The sequence below is a fragment of the Syzygium oleosum genome, unplaced genomic scaffold (assembly GCF_021117445.2).
Source record: "Syzygium oleosum isolate NSW1041296 unplaced genomic scaffold, Sole_v2.1 Sole_v2.02, whole genome shotgun sequence".
NCBI classification, from domain to species: domain Eukaryota; kingdom Viridiplantae; phylum Streptophyta; class Magnoliopsida; order Myrtales; family Myrtaceae; genus Syzygium; species Syzygium oleosum.
Genome location: NW_026607486.1, coordinates 3,793,440 through 3,814,855, shown reverse-complemented (window position 1 = coordinate 3,814,855; position 21,416 = coordinate 3,793,440). Strand labels below are relative to the sequence as shown.

Genomic DNA, 21,416 nt, shown 5'->3' with positions numbered 1-21,416 from the left:
TTAAGGCCAGTCCCGTCTTCCCCATTTCCCGGTCTCCCTCTCTCTCTCCTTCTTCTTCTGCACTCACAGAGCCGGCCCCCCCTCTGCACCGGCCTAAGTGGCCACAAAAGTCACGGGCCAGCGTAGACCGGTGCAGGCCGTCGTCATTGCAGACATAACGGAGCAGGGGGATACCGTCGTCGTCGGCTATATATAGCCAGAGAGACAGAGAGGCCCGATCGGCCATTTTTGAGAGAAACAGAGCAGAGAGAGGACCAAGAGAAACCGAGAGAAACCGAAAGAAAATAGAGAGAAAAAAGAGAGAAAGAGAGGAGATTCGAGCTTTTGCGGGTCCCTGTAGCTGCGCCGTCGCCCGCAAAGCAGCCGGAAAGCCTCCAGTCGCGTTGCCAAACGGTGAGCCTTCCTCGGTGCTCTGTTCGCCCCTGTTTTTATATCCGGTGTGGCCGGGACTCGCGCCGGCCGTGTCGCGCGATTCCCGGCCCATACCATCTTCAGTTCCAGTCCCTACTCTCTGTCGAAGGTGAGCCACAGCCGTCGGAGCCGATCGGTTCGTCTGAACAGGCCAAAACCGTCTCTGTTTTGGTCACGCACGCCAGGTGTTCGACGAAATGCCTCAAAGAGGTCGGTTTTTAATTCGGTCGCCGGCCGGCGAGCGGCGGTCGAACGGCGACCCAGGTAGGTGGCGAGGCTTGGTGGTGGTCTCAGAGGCCGGGCCGGCGCCGGCCTAGGTCGGCCGGCGGAAGGCCAATTTTGGCTCCGCCGGCGTCCCCGCGTGTTTGTACACGTGGGGGTGACCCGACCCGGATCAACCGACCCGACCCGGGTCAACGCCCTGGGTAGGATCCGTTGACCCGGGTCGGATCCGACCCGGCCCGGATCCGCCGACCCGATTCTTTTATTTTATTTTATTTTATTTTAAAAAATATATATTTAAAAAAAATTTAATTTTTTTTCTTTTCTTCTTTCTTTTTCAGTATTTATTTTATTTTATTTTTTAAAAAAATTAAATTTTTTTTTTCTAAATTATGTGATATATCTGTTGTTTTAATTCATTGTGGTATTATGCATGTTTTTGTCTTGTTTAAATTGGACAAGCCTGAGGTTGCGCAGTAGTATTTTGCATGTTAATTTTATTACCGTTGTATCGTTATGCATGTTTTTAATACAATTGCATGAACTGTTGTGTTTTGAATGTCATCTGACTTAGTTAGGGTTAAAACCTAAGGCTGCATATCTATTTTGACTGCTGATCGTCTATGATTATGCACTCGCTTGATCACCTCACATATTAGGAGAAAGGTCCTAAAATCAATCCAAATTGCCTGACAAATGTTTTAAAAAATAAACAAGGTAAAAAGGTACCGAAAGGGCATTTGTTATCCAACTAGTGTAACCAAGTCCCCGAACTCAGTTAATCTCTGGTTCGTAGGAATAGGGTGATTCTCCCATCACCCTATTTGGGTTTCTAATCGACCCACCCCAAATCGATTAGTGGCAACTCCTTGATATAAACCACTCGCATGTTAAAAAAACTTAAACCCTAAGTCGCGATATGGTATGGGCTTAGGAGAGCCCAAGTTCAGTCCCGAACCTCGACTTAGCACGTACTAGGCGAAACCCCCTTTTTTTGCATGTTCAAAAAAAAGAGCGGGGAGGTCGGTCGCGACAGACTGGCGACTTCGCTGGGGACTTGTTTTTTTTAAAAAGTGGACTTAGGCCAAATTTTTTATCCTGTTCAAAATAATTTTTGCTTGGCAGCAAGGACTTCAGGTACGATACTGACATTAAGGTATTATTTGTTCTTGCATATTCGAATTGATTGTTTATAAATTGTTGTGCATGCTTTAATGATTTAGCACTACACTATTGCACATACAATCACGCTGCCGGACCTGGGCCGCGATAGGGCATTTTAGGATGGTGTTAAGAAAGATACAACCTCGAACGCGAACCCGCGATGTAGTGGTTGCCTTTCTTTTCCCCGAAATTTATTTTTTAAAAAAATCATAAAGAAATATCTTTAGCCGCTATTCGCGTGACTATAAGATATTCCTTTCAATTTGGCCGAGGTTAAAAGGACTTGACACCAACGCGAGACTGCGACGGTTAGGCACCCTTTTAATTTCATTTTGCTGAGCCAGTCTAGATAGAAATCGAACCTCACTCCTCATGTGCATGTTGTTGTGGTTGTCATGGTTCAAGGAAAGGTATATATTCTATCCCTTCTCATTTTTTTATATGGCCTACTTATTCAATTGATTTGTTACTATTATGCCACCCGTTGATTGCATTCTATATACGATAGGAAGAGCTGATATCCAATCCGTCCCCGCTCCTAAGAAAGAGTTTCTGGCATGGTGGGACTGACGAGACGAAGGATACGCTTATTACGGAGCTTGTCCGTGAAAATAAGCAGCCCCTAGAGACTGTAGCTTCCCCATCGTTTATAGAATGAGCATCCGGAAAGGGCACCTTTTTGTTAAAAGCCCCGGTCTTTTATATTTCCTAGTATTTATGTTTAGGGGTTTCGGTTTTCTTCTTTAAAAGTATTTATGGGTTATACTAATGTTAATATAACTCGGACTGCTTTTTATTCTATAAATAAAATTTTTTGCGCCTTAATGACACCACCGTGGCCTTCGGCCCAGTGGTATATGGGAATGAGCGAAAACGGTCCGAGGCGACCGGGGTTCGAACCCCGGGGACGCCACCTGTAATGTTAATATTAATAAAAACCTTTTTTCTCATTTTTTTCTTTGTAAATAAAGAAAGTATGTAATAATAATATGACTATGTCATAGAATGATTCTTTATTGGGCATAATACTCGTTCATATCAGCGTTTTCACAGGTAGTTACAAAAAAAAATGGCCGAAGAAAACGTCCGTCTCAATAACATGGAAGATGAGATGAAACTGGTCCTCAACGCAATCCAAAATCTCACAAAGCAGGTGGAATCCATTCAGGGCAAGCTCACGCCCACGCCTGCAACGGTTGAGGTGATGTTACCACCACCGTTTACTGGAAAAGACAAAGCCTCCGCCAGCAATAGCAACATGCCCCCGCTAGAGGACGATCCGCTTCCCCTTGCTGTCAGGAAGCCTGAACTTGAAGCTGTACCGATGACAAAACATGACAAATGCCTTGCAAAGGTCGAGGAGATGCTGAAACAGCTACAAGGCCCGCAGCATGCTGTCCCACTTGACCTGTCTATATACAAATGGGTCAAAGTACCAGAAAAGTTCAAGATGCCGGAATTCGAGAAGTATGATGGTACCTCATGCCCCAGACATCATTTGCACATGTATCATGTGTGGATGACCCAGTACGTTGATAATGAACCCCTCATGATTCAGACCTTTCAAGCAAGTTTGATGGGGCCAGCCTTGACATGGTATATGTCGAAAGATGTGGATACTTTTAAGTCTTGGGATGATGTCACTGATGCATTCCTCAAGCAGTATCAATTCAACCTCGATGTCACCTTTACTCGTGATGATCTGGAACGCACTGAGAAGAAGAAGAGTGAGTCCTTCAAAGAATATGTCACCAGATGGAGAAACTTGGCCGCCCAGGTTACCCCACAGCTCGCTGATCATGAACAAGTGAAGTTGTTCATTAAGTCTCTTCCGTATGAATACAGACATCGTCTGGTTGGTGACACTGCTGAATCCCTTAATCGTCTTGTTCCTGTGGGCGAACGAATCGAAATGGGATTGCGTGAGGGGTGGTTCACAGACCCCACTTCCACAAGCAAGAAACTCGGCATGAAGAAGGAGAAAGAACCCCTGACAGATGCGGATGTTGCATACACCCAAACCGTTCGTCCTTCCCCAATGATTCAGATGAGCAGTGGACAGCAACCGGCCTCAGGCCGCCAGTTGCCCCAAAGGCGAAATAACAAAAAGTAGTTCACACCACTCCCTTGGCCTCTGTCTCAGATCCTGCCTATTCTCCTGGAAAAGAGGTTGCTTGCTAAAGAGCCAAAGCGTGAAAATCCTGAGCGTTTCCCCAATTACGATCCCTCCAAAAGGATGAACTGAGGAGCATGCTAGACTCTGATATGCTAGCAAGCTAGATAGATCGCAAATGTTGGAACTTCTCGAACGAAACATGACAAGATACTAAAAGGATGTATCTCGTTCCTTGTCCTAGCCCAAGTCCGTGCAAACAACTAATGTGTTTTTTCTTCAAATGCAAGAAACGTTTAATTGGGAGAATAGACTAAGGGGCATGCAATCCCCCGGTCCATAAAAAAGGGTGTATTTCGTTCCTAAAAGTTCATCCACTTTAGTATAGAAATAACACATCCTTTCATTTTATATAGGACAAATTTGAGTAAAGGTCCAATACAAGCAGCTGGAAAGGACTTTATATATGACAAGATAAAGCCGATCCTAATCCTAGCAGTCATGGAAGTCTCGACATTTTGCTGCAAAGATCCATATACAAGCAATTGTACATGCCTTGTGCAGTCAGGAAGCAGAGAATTCCTGAGAGTATCCTCAACATGCCAAAGATCAGGAGCACCAGAAGCACTCCTGATTTTTGTTGCAATTCTATGACTGTCCACTAGCAAGAATGGCTTGTACATGTCATGAAAAGAAGTACGGTCAATCTTCTGAGCACACCGCGCAATAGGAATTGTCAACATCCGAGAAAAGCTCGAAGAGTCATTAGCTTAATCTCAAATGAAGGGAGTCACGAAGGGTAATGTTGTATCGTTCCCAATTTCTATCCCCCAGAGAGCCATTCATTAACATGGTCTTTCTTATTACCTGGCAGGTTTGTCTTGCCGCCATTGCAGAACAGGTAAGTATCTCTTTCCCTAAAAACTCTTTTCATAAGAGTACAAAGAAACAGAAAAGGAGGAAACATGTTAAAGCAAATGGATGCTTATTTCTTCCTCAAGTGCATCACATGGAAAGGAATTTTGCATAGTAATTTTACCTGTTTAATTCATCAATTCCACTTGAAAATTTTGACAATCCGACGAATGGTGTCGAACTGCTCGGGTATGCTGAACGAGATGTGTGTCAGGATGACGAAAGGCAATCCTTAGTATGTACACATCCCCATGTACCAAACCCTAGCAAGATGAACGAAAAGGTTCCATTTCTGCAAGGTAAAGGGATTTCTCGCATAAGGCACGGTAGCCAAAATGATGAGAGGCAGTTCATTTCTCTGCCCCATACACTACCGTTGATCCTTTGCTTGACTATTTTGAGCCCATACACTTGGAGGTTCCTTTCAAATTGCCCCTGTTAAGAACCACCCCACACTAGGGCAACTGGAGGTAAGTCGGCATCGCAAGGTGAGAAAGATGAATAGAAATTTTCTTGCTCTCACTTGCATTAATCTTTGAGTGTTGCAGATGAACTCTCACGATAATTTAAGTGCCCTAGGATGATGGAGAGCAGTTCTTCTTCGGCAAAAAAACACTACAAGTGTCATAACTTGTGTACGGCGTTCACTTTAGTGCCATAACTTTTTTTTGGATCACTTTAGTGTTAAAATTTTTGAAAAACGATCACTTAAGTGCTAAAATTTTTGAAAAATGATCACTTAAGTGCCAACTCCGGTGCCGTACACAATTTTTCGCCGGAAATCTGACGTGGCATTTTTTTTATTAATTTCTGAAGCTGACGTGGCTCACCGGAGTCTTGCCGGAGATTGGCACTTAAGTTATCGTTTTTCAAAAAATTTAGAACTTAAATGATCGTTTTTCAAAAATTTTAGCACTTAAGTGATCGTTTTTTAAAAATTTTAGCACTGAAGTGATCCAAAAAAAAGTTATGACACTTAAGTGATCGTTTTTCCTCCGACTTGGCACCAAAGTGATCCAAAAAAAAGTTATGGCACCAAAGTGAGCGCCGTACACAAGTTATGGCACTTATAGTATCCTTTTGCCGTTCTTCTTCTATCCCATATACTTATATCCCTTGCTAGCCCAATTGAGCCGGCAATTTCATTTCGTACGAACCCAGTTGGTGATCATCCCCCACACCGGGGCAAGGCAAAAGTCACCACAGTTTGAGCATCATGGTCCAAAGTACCGAATGAAGATGAAGACTCCAAGAGCCAAATAATATTATTCTGTTCAAACTTGTTCAGGCTAGTCCTGACAACACCAAAAGAACACCAAAAAATGCTAAAAACTAGGGGCATGAAAAAGCAGTGTGCCTGGTAAAGCAAGGCCGATGCCCATGAAGGAGAAGAAGAAAAACGATGAAAAAAATGAAGAGAAAGGAGTCCCTAATTTCTGGATAACTGCTATGAAAAACAATGAAGTTTTAGCTGAGGAAATCTCTGAGCGTGATGAAGGCACTCTCAAATATCTCAAAGATATTAAGTGGTGTAGAATAGACAACCCCAAAGGGTTTAAACTTGAGTTCTTCTTTGATACAAATTCCTACTTTAAGAACTCTGTCTTGACAAAGATCTGCCACACGATAGATGAAGACGAACCTATTCTTGAGAAAGCAATTGGAACAGAGATCGAATGGTATCCAGGAAAATGCTTGACGCAGAAGCTCCTCAAGAAAAAGCTGTCCAAGAAGCTAAAGCACGGGATTACTCAGGGAGTTTTCCAAAAGGATCCTGACGGTGGAGAAGAAGACTGGTGACAATGCTAGATGATCACCAATTCTCACCTTTACACACATTTTTTAGCCTAACGATCATTTCGTTCCTCAACCTGTAAACCAAGCCTACGTTATATCCCTCATGAAGTCTCTTCTGACTAGGGCACTTGATTTAACGTAGAATTTCAAATGTTTATAAATAACGCTCGAGGAAATGCGAGCAAGACTATTTTTATCTCGTTTTGCAGGGTTCTTGACTTGTAAACCTGGAGATAATTGCAAGATATTTTCTTTCATGGCCTCGACTCGGACAATCTCCTTTGTTAAGCCATTGACTAAGCCTACATTACGACCCTGAAGAAGACCTCTCAGATTGGCAATGTCGTACCGCTTGCGAGAAAACTCAGACCCTTGTTGATATGTTAGCGGTCAGATTGAGTGTTTTCGACGTTCCCGTATTAATGGACGGGACAACCAGCCCTTTTCAATGAGAGTGAGTGGAAAGTCCTTTCTAACTGAAGGTCCCTCGTTCAGCACCTCGAGAAGTCCACCTTGCGAGCGAAAATTGTCTTGATGGATAATTACCCTCGGTGGATGTTTGGTGATGCAAACATGGCAAAATCATCATGCGTGAACTTTCAAATACACATTCTGGAATAGCCTAGCTTGTCTATCCTTGATGAATGCACGCATGTTTGCCCTAATCATCTTTGACAGCTCAGAGTTTTAACCCCTAGTGATAGAACACGAAAATTCGGGCGTTGGAGAAGCCCTCATTATCATCCCAAAAAAGATGCCTCGAAAAAGGTCGGGTATTCAGCAGATGATGCATTAAACCTCCGGGTAAGAAATCCCAAGTATTTCATCAGATTTCTTTTCAAACTACCCAGAAGGTAAACAGGGTGTTCCTTTGAAAAAGAAAAGCATCTTGACTTGCTGGTTAAGATATTTCATACGATATTCTAGAGTAGACTCAGTTGTCTATTTCTCCAATGAATGCGTATGTGTTTGCACAAAGAGAAACTTGTCTGACAGGAGAAATGCCCTTAAGAGGCAGGAACGTGCCCAGGTAAGTATATTCTACCCATGCCCGGTTTCAAAAAATTCATGTACCTACGATTGTTATGGTACCCCTCTTGAGCATTGGACCGATCCTCTGTTCACATCAAATTCTCGGGCGAGGACCCCCAGGTGCTCATTGTTTGAGCCTTTTCAAGACCTGCTGGCGAGGACCCACCAGGCAAACCAACAAATTCTCGAGAGGACCCCCAGGTGCTCATTGTTTGAGCCTTTTCAAGACCTGCTGGCGAGGACCCACCAGGCAAATCATCAAATCCTCGGGCGAGGACCCCCAGGTGCTCATCATTTGAACCTTTTCAAGACCTGCTGGCGAGGACTCACCAGGCAAACCATCAAATCCTCGAGCGATGACCCCCAGGTGCTCATCATTTGAGCCTTTTCAAGACCTGCTGGCGAGGACCCACTAGGCAAACCATCAAATCCTCGGGTGAGGACCCCCAGGTGCTCATCGTTTGAGTCTTTCCAAGACCTGCTGGCGAGGACCCACCAAGCAAACCAACAAATCCTCGGGCGAGGACCCCCAAGTGCTCATTGTTTGAGTCTCTCCAAGGCCTACTGGCGAGCACCCACCAGGCCAACCGTCAAATCCTCGGGCGAGGACCCCCAGGTATTTTGGCAAAACAATCCCCAGTCAAAGCGATCGAAGATAGGTTCGGGCTGAGACAAACGAAATCCAGTCAAGGCGACCGAAGATAGGTTCGGGTCCTAGGCAAATGATTTCCCCAGTCAAGGCGACCGAAGAAAGGTTCGGGTCCTAGACAAAAGCAATCCCCAGTCAAAGCGACCGAAGATAGGTTCGGGTCTGAGACAAACGAAATCCAGTCAAGGCGACCGAAAATAGGTTCGGGTCCTAGGCAAATGATTTCCCCAGTCAAGGCGACCAAAGAAAGGTTCGGGTCCTAGACAAAAGCAATTCCCGTCAAGGCGACCGAAGATAGGTTCGGGTCCTAGACAAACCATTTCCCCCGTCAAGGCGACCGAAGACAGGTTCGGGTCCTTGACACACAATATCAACTATCTGGAATTACTCTACCCTTCGGCAAGGTAAGTAACCCCAAGTATGTTTTTATTTGCTTTATCACGCATCATCTTATCGTATCATAAAAATGGGATTCCAGTCTCGCCAAAAATAACATTCATTGAGCATGCATGGGCCAAATTTAGGTGTCATTTTATCTTTGAATGCAACCTCTGCGAACTCAACCTCTGCAAGCTCACCTTCAAAGAGGGGTAGCTGTTAACACCTATTTTTAATTGCCCAAAATTAATTACACAAAATTTAGGAGTTAATTTTCTTTAATTCCTAAAACAAAAAATATTTCTATTTAAATGCATTGCATATAGAAATTAGGTACATTTTATATTAATAGGGTCTATTAGAATGTTTTTTTTTAAAAAAAATTCAAAAAAAAAATTCAAGTCGGGCCGGGTCGGGGCCGGGCCGACCTAGCCATTTTCTTCTTTTCTTCCCCCCCCGCGCGGGCCCAGCCCACTTTTTCTTTTTTTCTTTTTTTCCTCCGCGCGGCTGGGCCTGGCCCGGCCCAGCCCCTTCTCCTCCTTCTTCCTCCCCCACCGAGCGTCGCTGTCGCCTCCCCTGTTTTCCCCTGTTCTGGCCGCAGGGTGACGCACGGCGGCGCCGCTCTGTGCCGTCCCTATCCGGCCAGAGCAGGGCCGGGGCACACGCCACAGGGACTGGCCATTAAGGCCAGTCCCGTCTTCCCCATTTCCCGGTCTCCCTCTCTCTCTCCTTCTTCTTCTGCACTCACAGAGCCGGCCCCCCCCTGCACCGGCCTAAGTGGACACGAAAGTCACGGGCCAGCGTAGGCCGGTGCAGGCCGTCGTCATTGCAGACGTAATGGAGCAAGGGGACACCATCGTCGTCGGCTATATATAGCCAGAGAGAGAGAGAGAGAGGCCCGGTCAGCCAATTTTGAGAGAAACAGAGCAGAGAGAGGACCGAGAGAAACCGAAAGAAAATAGACAGAAAAAAGAGAGAAAGAGAGGAGATTCGAGCTTTTGCAGGTCCCTGTAGCCGCGCCGTTGCCCGTAAAGCAGCTGGAAAGCCTCCAGTCGCGTCGCCGATCGGTGAGCCTTCCCCGGTGCTCTGTTCGCCCCTGTTTTTGTATCCGGTGTGGCCGGGACTCGCGCCGGCCGTGTCGCGCGATTCCCGGCCCATACCGTCTTCAGTTCCGGTCCCTACTCTCTGTCGAAGGTGAGCCACAGCCGTCGGAGCCGACCGGTTCGTCGGAACAGGCTAAAACGTCTTTGTTTTGGTCACGCAAGCCAGGCGTTCGACAAAATGTCTCAAAGAGGCCGGTTTTTAATTCGGTCGCCGGTCGGCGAGCGGCGGTCGGATGGCAACCCAGGTAGGTGGCAAGGCTTGGTGGTGGTCCCAGAGGCCGGATTTGGGGCCGGCACCGGCCTGGGTCGGCCGGCGGAAGGCCAATTTTGGCTCCGCCGGCGTCCCCGCGTGTTTGTACATGCGGGGGTGACCCGACCCGGATCAACCGACCCGACCCGGATCAACCGACCCGACCCGGATCAACCGACCCGACCCGGGTCAGCGCCCTGGGTCGGATCCGTTGACCCGGGTCGAATGCGACCCGGCCCGGATCCGCCGACCCGCTTCTTTTTTATTTTATTTTATTTTAAAAAATATATATTTAAAAAAATTTAAAAAATTTTCTTTTCTTCTTTCTTTTTCCGTATTTATTTTATTTTATTTTTTAAAAAAAATTAATTTTTTTTTCTAAATTATGTGATATATCTGTTGTTTTAATTCATTGTGGTATTATGCATGTTTTTGTCTTGTTTAAATTAGATAAGCCTGAGGTTGCGCGGTAGTATTTTGCATGTTAATTTTATTACCGTTGTATCGTTATGCATGTTTTTAATACAATTGCATGAACCGTTGTGTTTTGAATGTCATCTGACTTAGTTAGGGTTAGAACCTAAGGCTGCATATCTATTTTGACTGCTGATCGTCTATGATTATGCACTCGCTTGATCACCTCACATGTTAGGAGAAAAGTCCTAAAATCAATCCAAATTGCCTGACAAATGTTTTCAAAAATGAACAGGGTAAAAAGGTACCGAAAGGGCATTAGTTATCCAACTAGTGTAACCAAGTCCCCGAACTCAGTTAATCCCTGGTTCGTAGGAATAGGGTGATTCTCCCATCACCCTATTTGGGTTTCTAATCGACCCACCCAAAATCGATTAGTGGCGACTCCTTGATATAAACCACTCGCATGTTAAAAAAACTTAAATCGTAAGTCGCGATATGGTATGGGCTTGAGAGAGCCCGAGTTAAGTCCCGAACCTAGACTTAGCACGTACCAGGCGAAACCCCCTTTTTTTGCATGTCTGTGAAAAAAGCCGGGAGGTCGGTTGCGACAGTCATATAGTAACTCTATGTCCACTAATTCTAGAATTTCTCTGATTTAAGTTTAGGGTTTAGGTTTTAGTGTTTCGGGTTTTAAGTTTGGGTTTTGGGGTTTAGAGTCTAGAGTTTTAGGGTTTAATATTTCGGGTGTTAGCATTTTTTCGAAAATGTTTTTCGGTATTTGGCTGAAACCTTAAAATAAGTTAGAAAATATTTTATAATGTTTGGTATGAAGAATCTGATTTGATTTTTCCTGGAAAAATTATTTAAACAAATTCAAATTTTTTATTTATTTTTATTTTTAATTTCCTTTTATTTTGTACTTCTTTTCTTTCTTTTTCTTTTTCCTTCTTCTTTTCCATCGCTTCGACGCAACCACCACCACCATCGAGCTCGACATGGAATCCATGGCCTCCTCCTTCACAGTCTCCATACCCATGTTCCGCTTTTTCCTCTACTTCCTCGCCACCATCCTTGTCTCCTTTCTCTAGCGGTTTGTCCCCGACTGGCTCGCGATGGACAAGCTCACCAAATACCGACGAGCCGAGCTGGCGAGGCTCCACCTCGCAAGATTCGGCGAGGTAGAGCTCGCCATAGGCCGACAAGGGTTGAGCTCGCCAGAGGTTGGCGAGGCTTGAACCTCGCCCGATCGGCGAGCTCGAGCCTCGCCACAGGCCAGTGAGGCTAAGCTCACCGACCTTAGGCGAGGCTTGAGCTCGCCTATGGCCAGTTGCTAAAAGAAAACGAAGAAAAAGAAATTAATTAAAATTTTGATTTAAAAAAAATAATTTAAAATTAGTGCAAGGGAGGAGAACACGTTTGGTATGGGTGAAAATGAGAGGAGGAAAATGATTTCCTCTTTTCATTTTCTCCACTTTTGAATGTATTTTTTCCATTGACGGAAAATGTTTTCTGTGATTAGTTTATTTTCCGTAAACCAAACGCCGGAAAATTTGGAAAATAATTTCTTGAGAATTGTTATCCGTGAAACAAGCAGGGCCTTAATAAATTTTTTTTAATTTGAAATTTTAATTATTTTTTTTTCTTTCTTTTTTTTTTTTCTTTTTCATGGCCTGCGACCGGCCAAGGAAGAAGAAAAAGAAAGAAAATAAAAATTCAATTAATTTAAACTAAAAAAAATTAATATATTGAAAAATAATTTAAAAATACAAATTTTTTAATAATTTTCCTCATCGGATTTTCGTTACCAAACTCTAGAAAATAATTTTCGGGTCCTTTTTAGCTTTCAACCAAACACCGAAAAATGAAGTTATCGTCCTAAAAATGACTTCTTGGAAAATGTTTTCTAGAGATTATATATTTTCCGTGAAACAAACGGAGCCTTAAGGAAAAAATATTTTCATTATTGACAACAACATATGTCTAAATATTTTCGTGAATGGTGAAAATATTTTTATTCACTCATTTTTGTAAGCGATATAAACCATCATTTTTATGAAAATATTTTTTAAATTTTTCATTTTTCACGAAACAAATAAAGTTTTAAATAATAGTAAAATATCCCCACCTTACTGGAACCTGTCAAGCGCTCCATGTATGGTGTGAGACAGGAATACGGAAGAAATGGTTGTTCCTTGTCCCAAGAGAGGGATGGGAACAGATAAAAATTATCGCACCGTCCCGTCTTGCCTTATTTTATATATATATATATATATATATATATATATATATATATATATATATATGTGTGTGTGAGTGTGCGCGCGCGCGCGAAAAAAGGTACCCTTTCTATACTTAAAAAAATTACAATTTTATAACTCAGTCACGATAAGAATCGTGTCTTTTCTATAAAATGTAGTCTTTTCTTTCTAAAGATAGGGTTTTTTTTTTCTTTCTTCGTCCTCACACTGTCACTTATTCTCTTGTCCTGTCCCTCTATACCAATCGTTGTTCTATTCTTCCATCTACCCTCGCACACGACCGACGCAGCACCTCTTCATCTTCTTTACCTGTGTTATTCGCAAGCAATGGCCACCATTATCACTCCATCTTAAGCCCTAATCTACCGTCCATTACTCACCAATAAAAGTCACGAGTCCCAACGACTTCAAACAAACAGTACTCTCTCTCTCTCTCTCTCTCTCTCTCTCTCTCTCTCTCTCTCTCTCTCTCTCTCTCCTCGCTTTTTTTTGCTGTGATTTTGAGTTGTGTTCAGTATTTATTATTCGCCATCCCGATATGGGGATACTTCTGTTATGAATGCGCATTCTATTTTTTGTATATTCCCACAGGTTTACGAAGACAAGGAGAGTCTTGGGCATGTCGTCTTAGTAAATCCCTATATGGACTTAAGCATGCTTCTTGGCAATAGTATGCCAAGTTTACCATCGCGCTAACAAATGCAGGTTTTCAACACTCCAAGCATGACTATGCCCTATTCACATGAATCAAAGGTAATTCATCATTCTATTTACTCATATATGTTGATGATATACTTATTATGGGAAACAATGACTCCGCTGTCAGAAAGTTTAAGGGATATCTGCATTCCACTTTCCATATCAAAGATTTGGGACCTCCCAAATACTTCCTCGGTATTGAGATAGCTTAGTCCGACAAAGGATTATGTTAGTGAAAATTTATTTTGGAAATTATATCAGAAGCAGGAATGTCAGGACCGACTATCATACCTATCGAACAAAATGCCAAGTTAACGACACTTGAATATGATATGAGTGCATCGTCATCTTATGAAGATCCATTGCTTAAGGATCCGTTAGGATATCAACGACTTGTCGGGAAGCTGATCTATTTTACCATGACCAGGCCGAATATATGCTATGGAATGCAGATACTCAGCCAATTCATGCATGGCCTGAAACGGTCCCATATGAATGCAGCAATAAAGGTTGTAAAATATTTAAAGGGATACCCAGGACTTGAAATCCTTTTATCTTGTAACTACAACATGAAGATGACGACCTATTGCGATACGGATTATGCTACTTGTCCCATGACCAGAAAATCTATCACAGATTTTTGGATTAAATTAGGGAGATCCTTGATTTCATGGAAGACAAAAAAGCAATCAACCGTATCATTATTATCGGCCGAATCAGAATATCAAGCTATGACGTAAATTGTTTGTAAAATAGTCTGGATATGGGGTTTACTTTCAAACCTTGGTATACAAGTCGATGACCAAGGGAATTTTTTTGTGATAATGATGTCGCACTCAAACTAGCGGCAAATCCAGTCTTTCATAAAAAGAACAAAATATGTAGAGGTTGATTGTCATTTCACTCGAGAAAAAATCCAAGAAGGGATAGCTGCAACAAGAGGGATTGGGATTATAGAACAACTTGCAGATATTTTCACCAAGTATCAAAGACAACATGCATATCTACTAAGCAAGCTAGGCGTCCTCGACATATATAAGTCGCCAGCTTGAGGGGGAGTTGACGATATGATTTGATTTGATTTGATTTGATTTGATTTGTCTCTGATCTGAATCTGATTATGGACTAATTGATTCAATCAATCCGTGATATTGGATATTTAGACAGTAAAGTAGGAAGGCGTTATCTTGTATTTTTTTTTCCTCTTTTCATCTTTCTTGTACTATAAATAGACTTGTATACATGTACAACAGTTAGTGTAATACAATTACAATTTTCCTTAATATTTTTCGATTTCCGTCAAAAACACCTTTCTTGAACGAATTCCAATCCCCCGTGTTTCCACACTTGGCGTTTAGATTGTGCAAATAGCTGAGCGAGGGCTACGTCGTAAGTATGCAAAGCATGACCCACTTTCTTCGAACAATCATTTGAAATTCGTTTGTGAACTAGTTATGTATGTTCATCTTCCTAACTAGTCCTCGGAAATGTTGCATGAAAACCGTACTTTATATCGTGTGTACGTACGTGTGTTGGGTGCACCTCATCATATGAAAATTCATATTCGACGAGCTAGTTTGATAGGGTAATTAACAATCCAGTTCTCACAGATTTTGCCAATTTTAATAGGCCCAACTCATCTTTTTTCATTAGCTCAAAATGATGATTGAAAATTAATCCAATGCGATGTCTAGGACAACTTTAAAAAAATTGACACATCTATGGATAGATCATCTAGAGGCCAAGTAGTTTAGCCCTTTGTTTTTTTTAAGCGTTAACATGCACACGGGATTTTTTTTTTTTGGCTATACACAACTTATTTTTGTTTGAAACAAAGCACTATCGATTATTGGGATTTGTCTAAAATATTTTTCCTTGTTGAAAAGGAAAGACTGAACTTTGCTTTAATTGGCACAGCATCATGGCTACATCTAAGTTCTCGAAGGAGTCATATATCCCCCGTCCGTACCAACAGGGGTGGTTGGAGTGGGAAGATGAGGATTCATTTTGCAGATGTTTCAAAAGGAACCGATCACAGTATTTGAGCGTGTCTGTGAGAGCTAGTGGAAGCCTTACATCTAAGTTCCATCATTTCCCCAGAAGGCATTGGGCGTTTGCAAACCACTCGCTCCGCAAGCAAACATATTAATGACTTGGCAAACCAGATCAAAACACTATTCGTTCCATCACATATGCTTTCCCCACTTACATTAAAGTCAATATAGATCACAAGCTCACCCTTTCTGATTTGGTAGAAAGCTAACAAAAATTGATAGAAGATCATTGAAAGAGCAACGGCAAAACAGAGAGAATAAGCTATTAATCAAGGGACGGCACATACAAGCATACACATGCCGTGCATAAAGGTGCTTTTATTTCCCATCCTTGGGCCTAATTTCGATCCCTTCCACAACCAGCCCAACCATCCGCCAATCGCTCCTCGTATCCAGGACATTTATTGCAACCTCCCCATCTTGTCCATCCTCCGTCAAGAATTCACCTAACTCTATCTCTGACCACCCATCTCGTCTCTCTTTAGGATAGCTCCCATCCCCCTCATCGGGCGCTAGTGGAATTACGCCACAGTGGCGGCGCCGGGGCGGTCCACTCGATCTCTTCGTTCTGGATAACTGAACATAGCGCTCACGCTTGCCCACTTCATCACCAGCAAATCCAGCTCCAACCTCAAAAAGCCGCAGTTCAAATCCATTATTGTGGGTGAGGGTGAGTTTGAATACCAAATACGCTGCATAAAGGGTTCTGGGCGACAGCATGCGAGGACTAATCGTGCCTCTGATTTCAAGCCGATTTGCTTCCATGAGTTCAGCAACTTCTGCAAACCTGTTAATTCACAAGCACATTCCATACGATCATCACCTTGAAGGAGAAACAAAAGAAAGTTTACTTTGGGACAAACAAATTAATGCTGCGCCCATTTTCTTCATGAAGGTGAGAGAGTGGAGGAAATAATTTATTACCTGGAGTTGGGCATGTGATTCCAGGACCAGTTACTTGGAGTATCACCCCCTGTTATAGACAGGGCCCTCGCAGATAACATGATACATTTCTTCCCACTATGCCTGTCCAGCGAAAAGCTCTGCAAAGCATGTAGGATTCACATAAGCAACAAGAACCCGGGCCGACATCTTTTGAGAAAACAAGATTCAGTGTTCCAGCAGATACAGCATGCGCAAAGCAATAAAGCTTAGCACTTATTCCACCATCTGTTCTGTCCCCTTTCCAATAAAATAGTGAGAGTGTTTGTCTTGGCCTTCCTAAGCAAAAGTTGTTTTATCGACTTTTTCGCCAAACTTTGGAGTAGGAAAACACGTTTAACGTTAAATAAAAGCGATAACATGAGATTTGACCAAAAGAAAATAAAAGAGACAATTGTTCGAAACCACCTCAACTTCAGAACCATTGCAAAATGACCCCTGAAAATTTTGTGAAGTTATAAATTACGCCTTAAAATTTGATTTTTTGTTGCAGTCGCTAATTAGTCTATCTATAGAGGCATTAAATATTACACGAAAAATACACTTCCTAGTTATCATTATTTTTTTTATACCAAAAGATCTCCATCACATGGTTAATAAAGTTAACAAAATAGAGAAGATACACGATTGATGAAGTCAAGAAAATTCAGCAGAGGCAATATTGATCAAAAGAAATGAGTTAATCCATTTTTAGGTAACACTTAGCAGCTGTGCAGACGGAAAACTAACCAGGGCAACAAAAAGAAATCAATATTAGGGTGTAATCTGCAATTCTTCAAAGTTACATGGCCACTATTCAACCGTGCCAAAATAAAGTTTGGGGCTAATGAGCAATGATGCTAACAAAGTTCAGGAGGATTTCGATCAATTGACCGAAGATAAAAAGCAGACTCACTCTGAACTCCGAATCAACCATAAGGTAGCGGACAGTCTTAAAGCCATATGCAGATCACCCCAAAAGATGCATTGCATTAGTGGTCATCAAGGTACCATATCAACAGTAATGATAATCTTCATGCTCGTGGCACTGTATATTGAGTGATTCAATATATCAATCCCATTCTTTGCTCCAACCATTTGAATATTGTCATCTTCAGATGAAAGATCCTTTCTTTCTTCCTCACCCTTCATTTATCATTCATTCTTGATCTTGGGGACGTAAAACATGAGTTGGTTCATACAATTCAATCAACCTTTCACATTCAGATCGTGGCTGGGTGCGAAAGAAAAATGTCCAGTGGAAGCCGCAGCATGATTATTATATGACAGTGGCTTCTCCTTGAAGAAACAAAGTGCGCACTCGCTCGGTTCAGGCGGGAAGAGGCCAAGAAACACGTGCTGATGACACCGCCTTTCGATTCAACTACTCAGACAATGGAAGAACAAAGCCAAATTTGCAGTGTTTCGAAACGTGCAGGAGACAGCACATCACATGAAACACATTTCAATATTCTATTAAATCTAACATGAAGAACAGTTATCGACACATCACGCCCTTTATCCGCAAAGAAAAAATAATAATAATAAATAATAGAAAAAATAATAGGAAGAGGCGGTTTGAGGTGGCAAGACGGGGGGGCACTTACCATTTTGCCATCGCCGACGAGAACCGGGTCGTCGCAGAGGCTGAAGTAGAGCTCCTTCAGCGACGAAGTGCTCCGGGAGACCATCGGGCGCCAGTCCGGAGGCAAGAACGACGCCCAGACGGCGTCGGAATCGCACGCTGACTTGAAAATCGGCGAGACGGACGCGAGCCTGCACGCGTCGGGGGGGCTCGTGAAGGAGACGACGCTGGCGATGCACCCTTCGGGCAGCGCAGAGAAGTCTGGACCGTCTCGACGTTTTGCTTCGGTCATCGACGTTTTGCTTCGGTCACCGCCATGAGAAGAACTCCAAAGAAATGGGGTGTAGCTAAGTGGACGCCTTTCGAAGAGACGATGGTGATTTAGAGCGTGATTCGTTTTGTTGAGAGAGAGAGAGAGAGAGAGAATTGCAAAAACTCCGTTAATGGGTGCAGCTAAAACGGATAAAAGTTTGACGATGATGATTCACAGTTTGTGTTTATATAGCGCGAGAGAGAGAGAGAGAGAGAGAGAGAGAGAGTGAGAGAGTGAGAGGGGGGTGGGTGGGGTGGGTTTCAATGGACGGTGAAATCCTTCGTGGTTAAGGCTTTGGGCGTGACGAGGGCCTCTGAATCAATGCACACGCCAGAACAGGACACCCTGAAAGTGGAAAAAATAAAGACGAAATAGGAAAAAAAAAATCCTTAAAAAAGGGATAAATATATTGGATTTTAGATGGATATGCTTCCAAATAAAGAAAAAAAAATTTAAAAAAAGGGGATAAATATACTGAATTTTAGATGAATATATACTATACACCGGATATTTTATGCTGTTTTTATAATTTTCTCTATTGCAGGTTCAAACTTCATTAACCACTTTTCCATCGTCGGCTGAAATAGCGTCAGAACTTCTGGAAGTTATATTGATAAATTCAGCGTGGAATTATCCTTACTGTACGAGACATGTCTTATTCTTTGTATTATCCTCGCGTCTTTTGTCTCGTTTACTAATCTTTTTGTGGTTCCAACATTTTTTCTTCACTATTTGTCAGTGTTGTCTCTCGATCCAGTTGTTGGAGCTATTGCAGCAGGCAATGCTGTTGTTTTGAAACCTTCAGAGATAGCACCAGCCACATCAGCATTGCTTGCAAAATTGTTAGGGGAGTATATGGATAGCTCTTCAATTAGGGTTGTTGAGGGAGCTGTTGCTGAAACAACCGCACTGTTGGAGCAAAAGTGGGACAAAATATTTTATACAGGTTATTTCACATGTTGCTTCATTATTTCTTTCAAATGATATTAAGATTAGACTTAACTTAGCTTATATTGAAAAATTTCTCTAACAGTAGCTCCCCTTGAATATGTCCAACGAACTAAGTTACTAATAACTTGCACTTTTCACATCAATTGCCCACGACAACTTTGATCTTCTTGTTTTTTTTAACGGGAAATCAAAAAGTGAAAATTTCAAGATTTGGGGATAAACAATAATTTAACTGCTAATTTTTTTTTCCTATGTACTTTGCCTCTCTTTTTTTTCCTTGACAGCTACATCTATTGTCATCACTTTATTTCAGTAATATGAGAACGAGCAAGTGAAAAATGAGTGAAAAATACAAAGTTTGTTAAGGTCGATTTCCATGGGGTCAGTTTAATGGTTAAGGAGTGGATCTCTAAGCCTGGATCGGGGTGGATGACACAAGTGGGATTTCCCACATCATTAGGTGCAAATAAACTTATTTTAGAGCCACCCACTGGGGTTTTAGGTCGCATCTTACCCAATGAATGAGGTTAGTGTGTTATTTAATGGGTTTGGGGTTTATTCAATTTAGGTGGATTACAATGTCATAAAAAAAGAGCCCTTGAGATAATATGACAAGGAGAAAATTGGAGTATGCACTTTGGGATTAGTAACTAAAATTTGAAAGGGGGAAGAGATTCCCCCTCCCCCTTGGCAATATGATCTCAAAAAATTTTGTGCCGAGTATAGGATACCAATTAGCTGCATCCAAACTCAAAGTCACTAATTGAGAACGATTCCTTGGCACTTCCGGTTGCAGATGACTATTGGAATAGTTGTTCATTCCTGAATCGATGAACAACTTCTACCTCTGTGCTGGTCAATAAATTTGGGGCAAAAATGAATTTTCTTTGATTTCTGCCTACTTTGTAGGGTATGTTAATTTATTCTGAAATATATAGTAGTTTCTTTGATTATATTGGGATGCCATGTGCTCCTTGGATATACTATTGGGTATACTCTGTATTTCAATGGGAATGACAAAATGAAGGAGATGTCATCTGGAGAGGGGCAGATGTACTGTATACTCTACACCATTGAGGAGATATTCTGCATTTTGATTGGATATGAACTGAGACCCTTCTCTTTAGTCTAGCTTGAGATCCTTTTCAGTAGGATTAATCATGAAACAGTGGTATCACCGGTTCCATAGAAAATAAGCTAGAAAACCAATAACCAACCAGCAGGCAATAGTAGCAGTTCGCTAGGTTTAATATTACTGTGAAGGAGTATGAATAATTGAAAGCTTACCTTATCAAACATCATTATCTTCACTCTACGTGCGTTGACTTGTTCCAGCCATTCCTGACTTTTCATTGCATCTGACTGTCCAGTGTAAAAGGTCCATTTCCAACTTAGGTTTTGTACCCTGAGCTTGGACCGAGAGAGTCTTTTGTGCTATTGTGTACTGTCTAGGAAGAATTGGAAGTTATATTTGGCAGATATCATTGAGCTTCTAGAATAATTGGTCTTGGGGCAATTCATGCAGAAGGCGGTCTTCATAAGCTTTAGGGGAATTTTCACAGCTAAAATGAAACTTGTCTTTGCAGGTAATGGCAGGGTGGGGCAGATTGTGATGGCTGCTGCTGCTGCTGCTGCGGCTAAGCGCCTAACACCAGTCGTTTTAGAGCCCGGAGGAAAAGCTCCTGTGGTGGTGGATTCGGGGCGTCAATTTACCAAAACACAGGTTATTCTCTTTCCACCTCCACATCTGCCATATTGTCATCAACCCAAAATCGCCGTTGCCTTCCGCCGCCACCTATCAAGCCGCTCTCACACCGCCTCACTTCACTGTGCCGTCGCCCGTCATCTTCGCGTCCCCTAGCGTCGCCCAATCACCGACTTGTGCCCCACCCCAATCCGCCGCCATCTCTGTCCCGTCTCGATTCTCGAAACTACGACCCTTGCGGCCTTGTGTCGCCTCGGATGGTGTTGTCGGTCTTGGGCAACCTATGATCTGGGGTTCATTCGATCGTCGGCAAGGCTGAGTCTTCGCAGATGAACAAGAGAACGAGAAAACGGGCGGGCGACGCACGATCTAGATCGTGAAAGTGGGTAGGGAGAGAGAAGAGAAAGATTTGCAGATTTGCCTACATGGGAAGAGTTTCGAAACACCTCTGTTTTGCTCCATTTTCTTCTTCTTCTTTT

The 21,416-nt window shown here is 42.6% G+C and overlaps 2 protein-coding genes across 2 annotated transcripts; one reads left to right on the top strand and one right to left on the bottom strand.

The window, feature by feature from the left end:
• Window positions 1–15,559: 15,559 nt before the first annotated feature.
• Window positions 15,560–18,261, bottom strand: LOC115667945 (F-box protein At2g02240-like). Its single transcript, XM_030589475.2, has 3 exons — window positions 17,991–18,261; window positions 16,387–16,505; window positions 15,560–16,249 (listed from the first exon to the last, which is right to left on the bottom strand). Exons 1-3 carry the CDS (start codon window positions 18,258–18,260, stop codon window positions 15,781–15,783), a joined length of 858 nt encoding a protein of 285 aa, XP_030445335.1. The 5' UTR covers window position 18,261; the 3' UTR covers window positions 15,560–15,780.
• A 23-nt stretch (window positions 18,262–18,284) lies between these two features.
• Window positions 18,285–21,093, top strand: LOC130135146 (aldehyde dehydrogenase family 3 member H1-like). The gene is made up of 4 exons (XM_056303576.1): window positions 18,285–18,344; window positions 18,826–18,922; window positions 19,021–19,227; window positions 20,819–21,093. Exons 1-4 carry the CDS (start codon window positions 18,285–18,287, stop codon window positions 21,091–21,093), a joined length of 639 nt encoding a protein of 212 aa, XP_056159551.1.
• The last annotated feature ends 323 nt before the right edge of the window (window positions 21,094–21,416 follow it).

Excerpts from the sequence above, each read along its gene's own strand:
- LOC115667945 (XM_030589475.2), bottom strand. The coding sequence starts at position 18,260 with ATGACCGAAGCAAAACGTCGAGACGGTCCAGACTTCTCTGCGCTGCCC. Across the intron at positions 16,506-17,990 it reads TCGTCGGCGATGGCAAAATG|AGCTTTTCGCTGGACAGGCA; the intron begins GTAAGTGCCCCC and ends CATGCTTTGCAG. Across the intron at positions 16,250-16,386 it reads AATCACATGCCCAACTCCAG|GTTTGCAGAAGTTGCTGAAC; the intron begins GTAATAAATTAT and ends GTGAATTAACAG.
- LOC130135146 (XM_056303576.1), top strand. The coding sequence starts at position 18,285 with ATGAGAAGAACTCCAAAGAAATGGGGTGTAGCTAAGTGGACGCCTTTC. Across the intron at positions 18,345-18,825 it reads CGCCTTTCGAAGAGACGATG|GTTCAAACTTCATTAACCAC; the intron begins GTGATTTAGAGC and ends TCTCTATTGCAG. Across the intron at positions 19,228-20,818 it reads GGACAAAATATTTTATACAG|GTAATGGCAGGGTGGGGCAG; the intron begins GTTATTTCACAT and ends TTGTCTTTGCAG.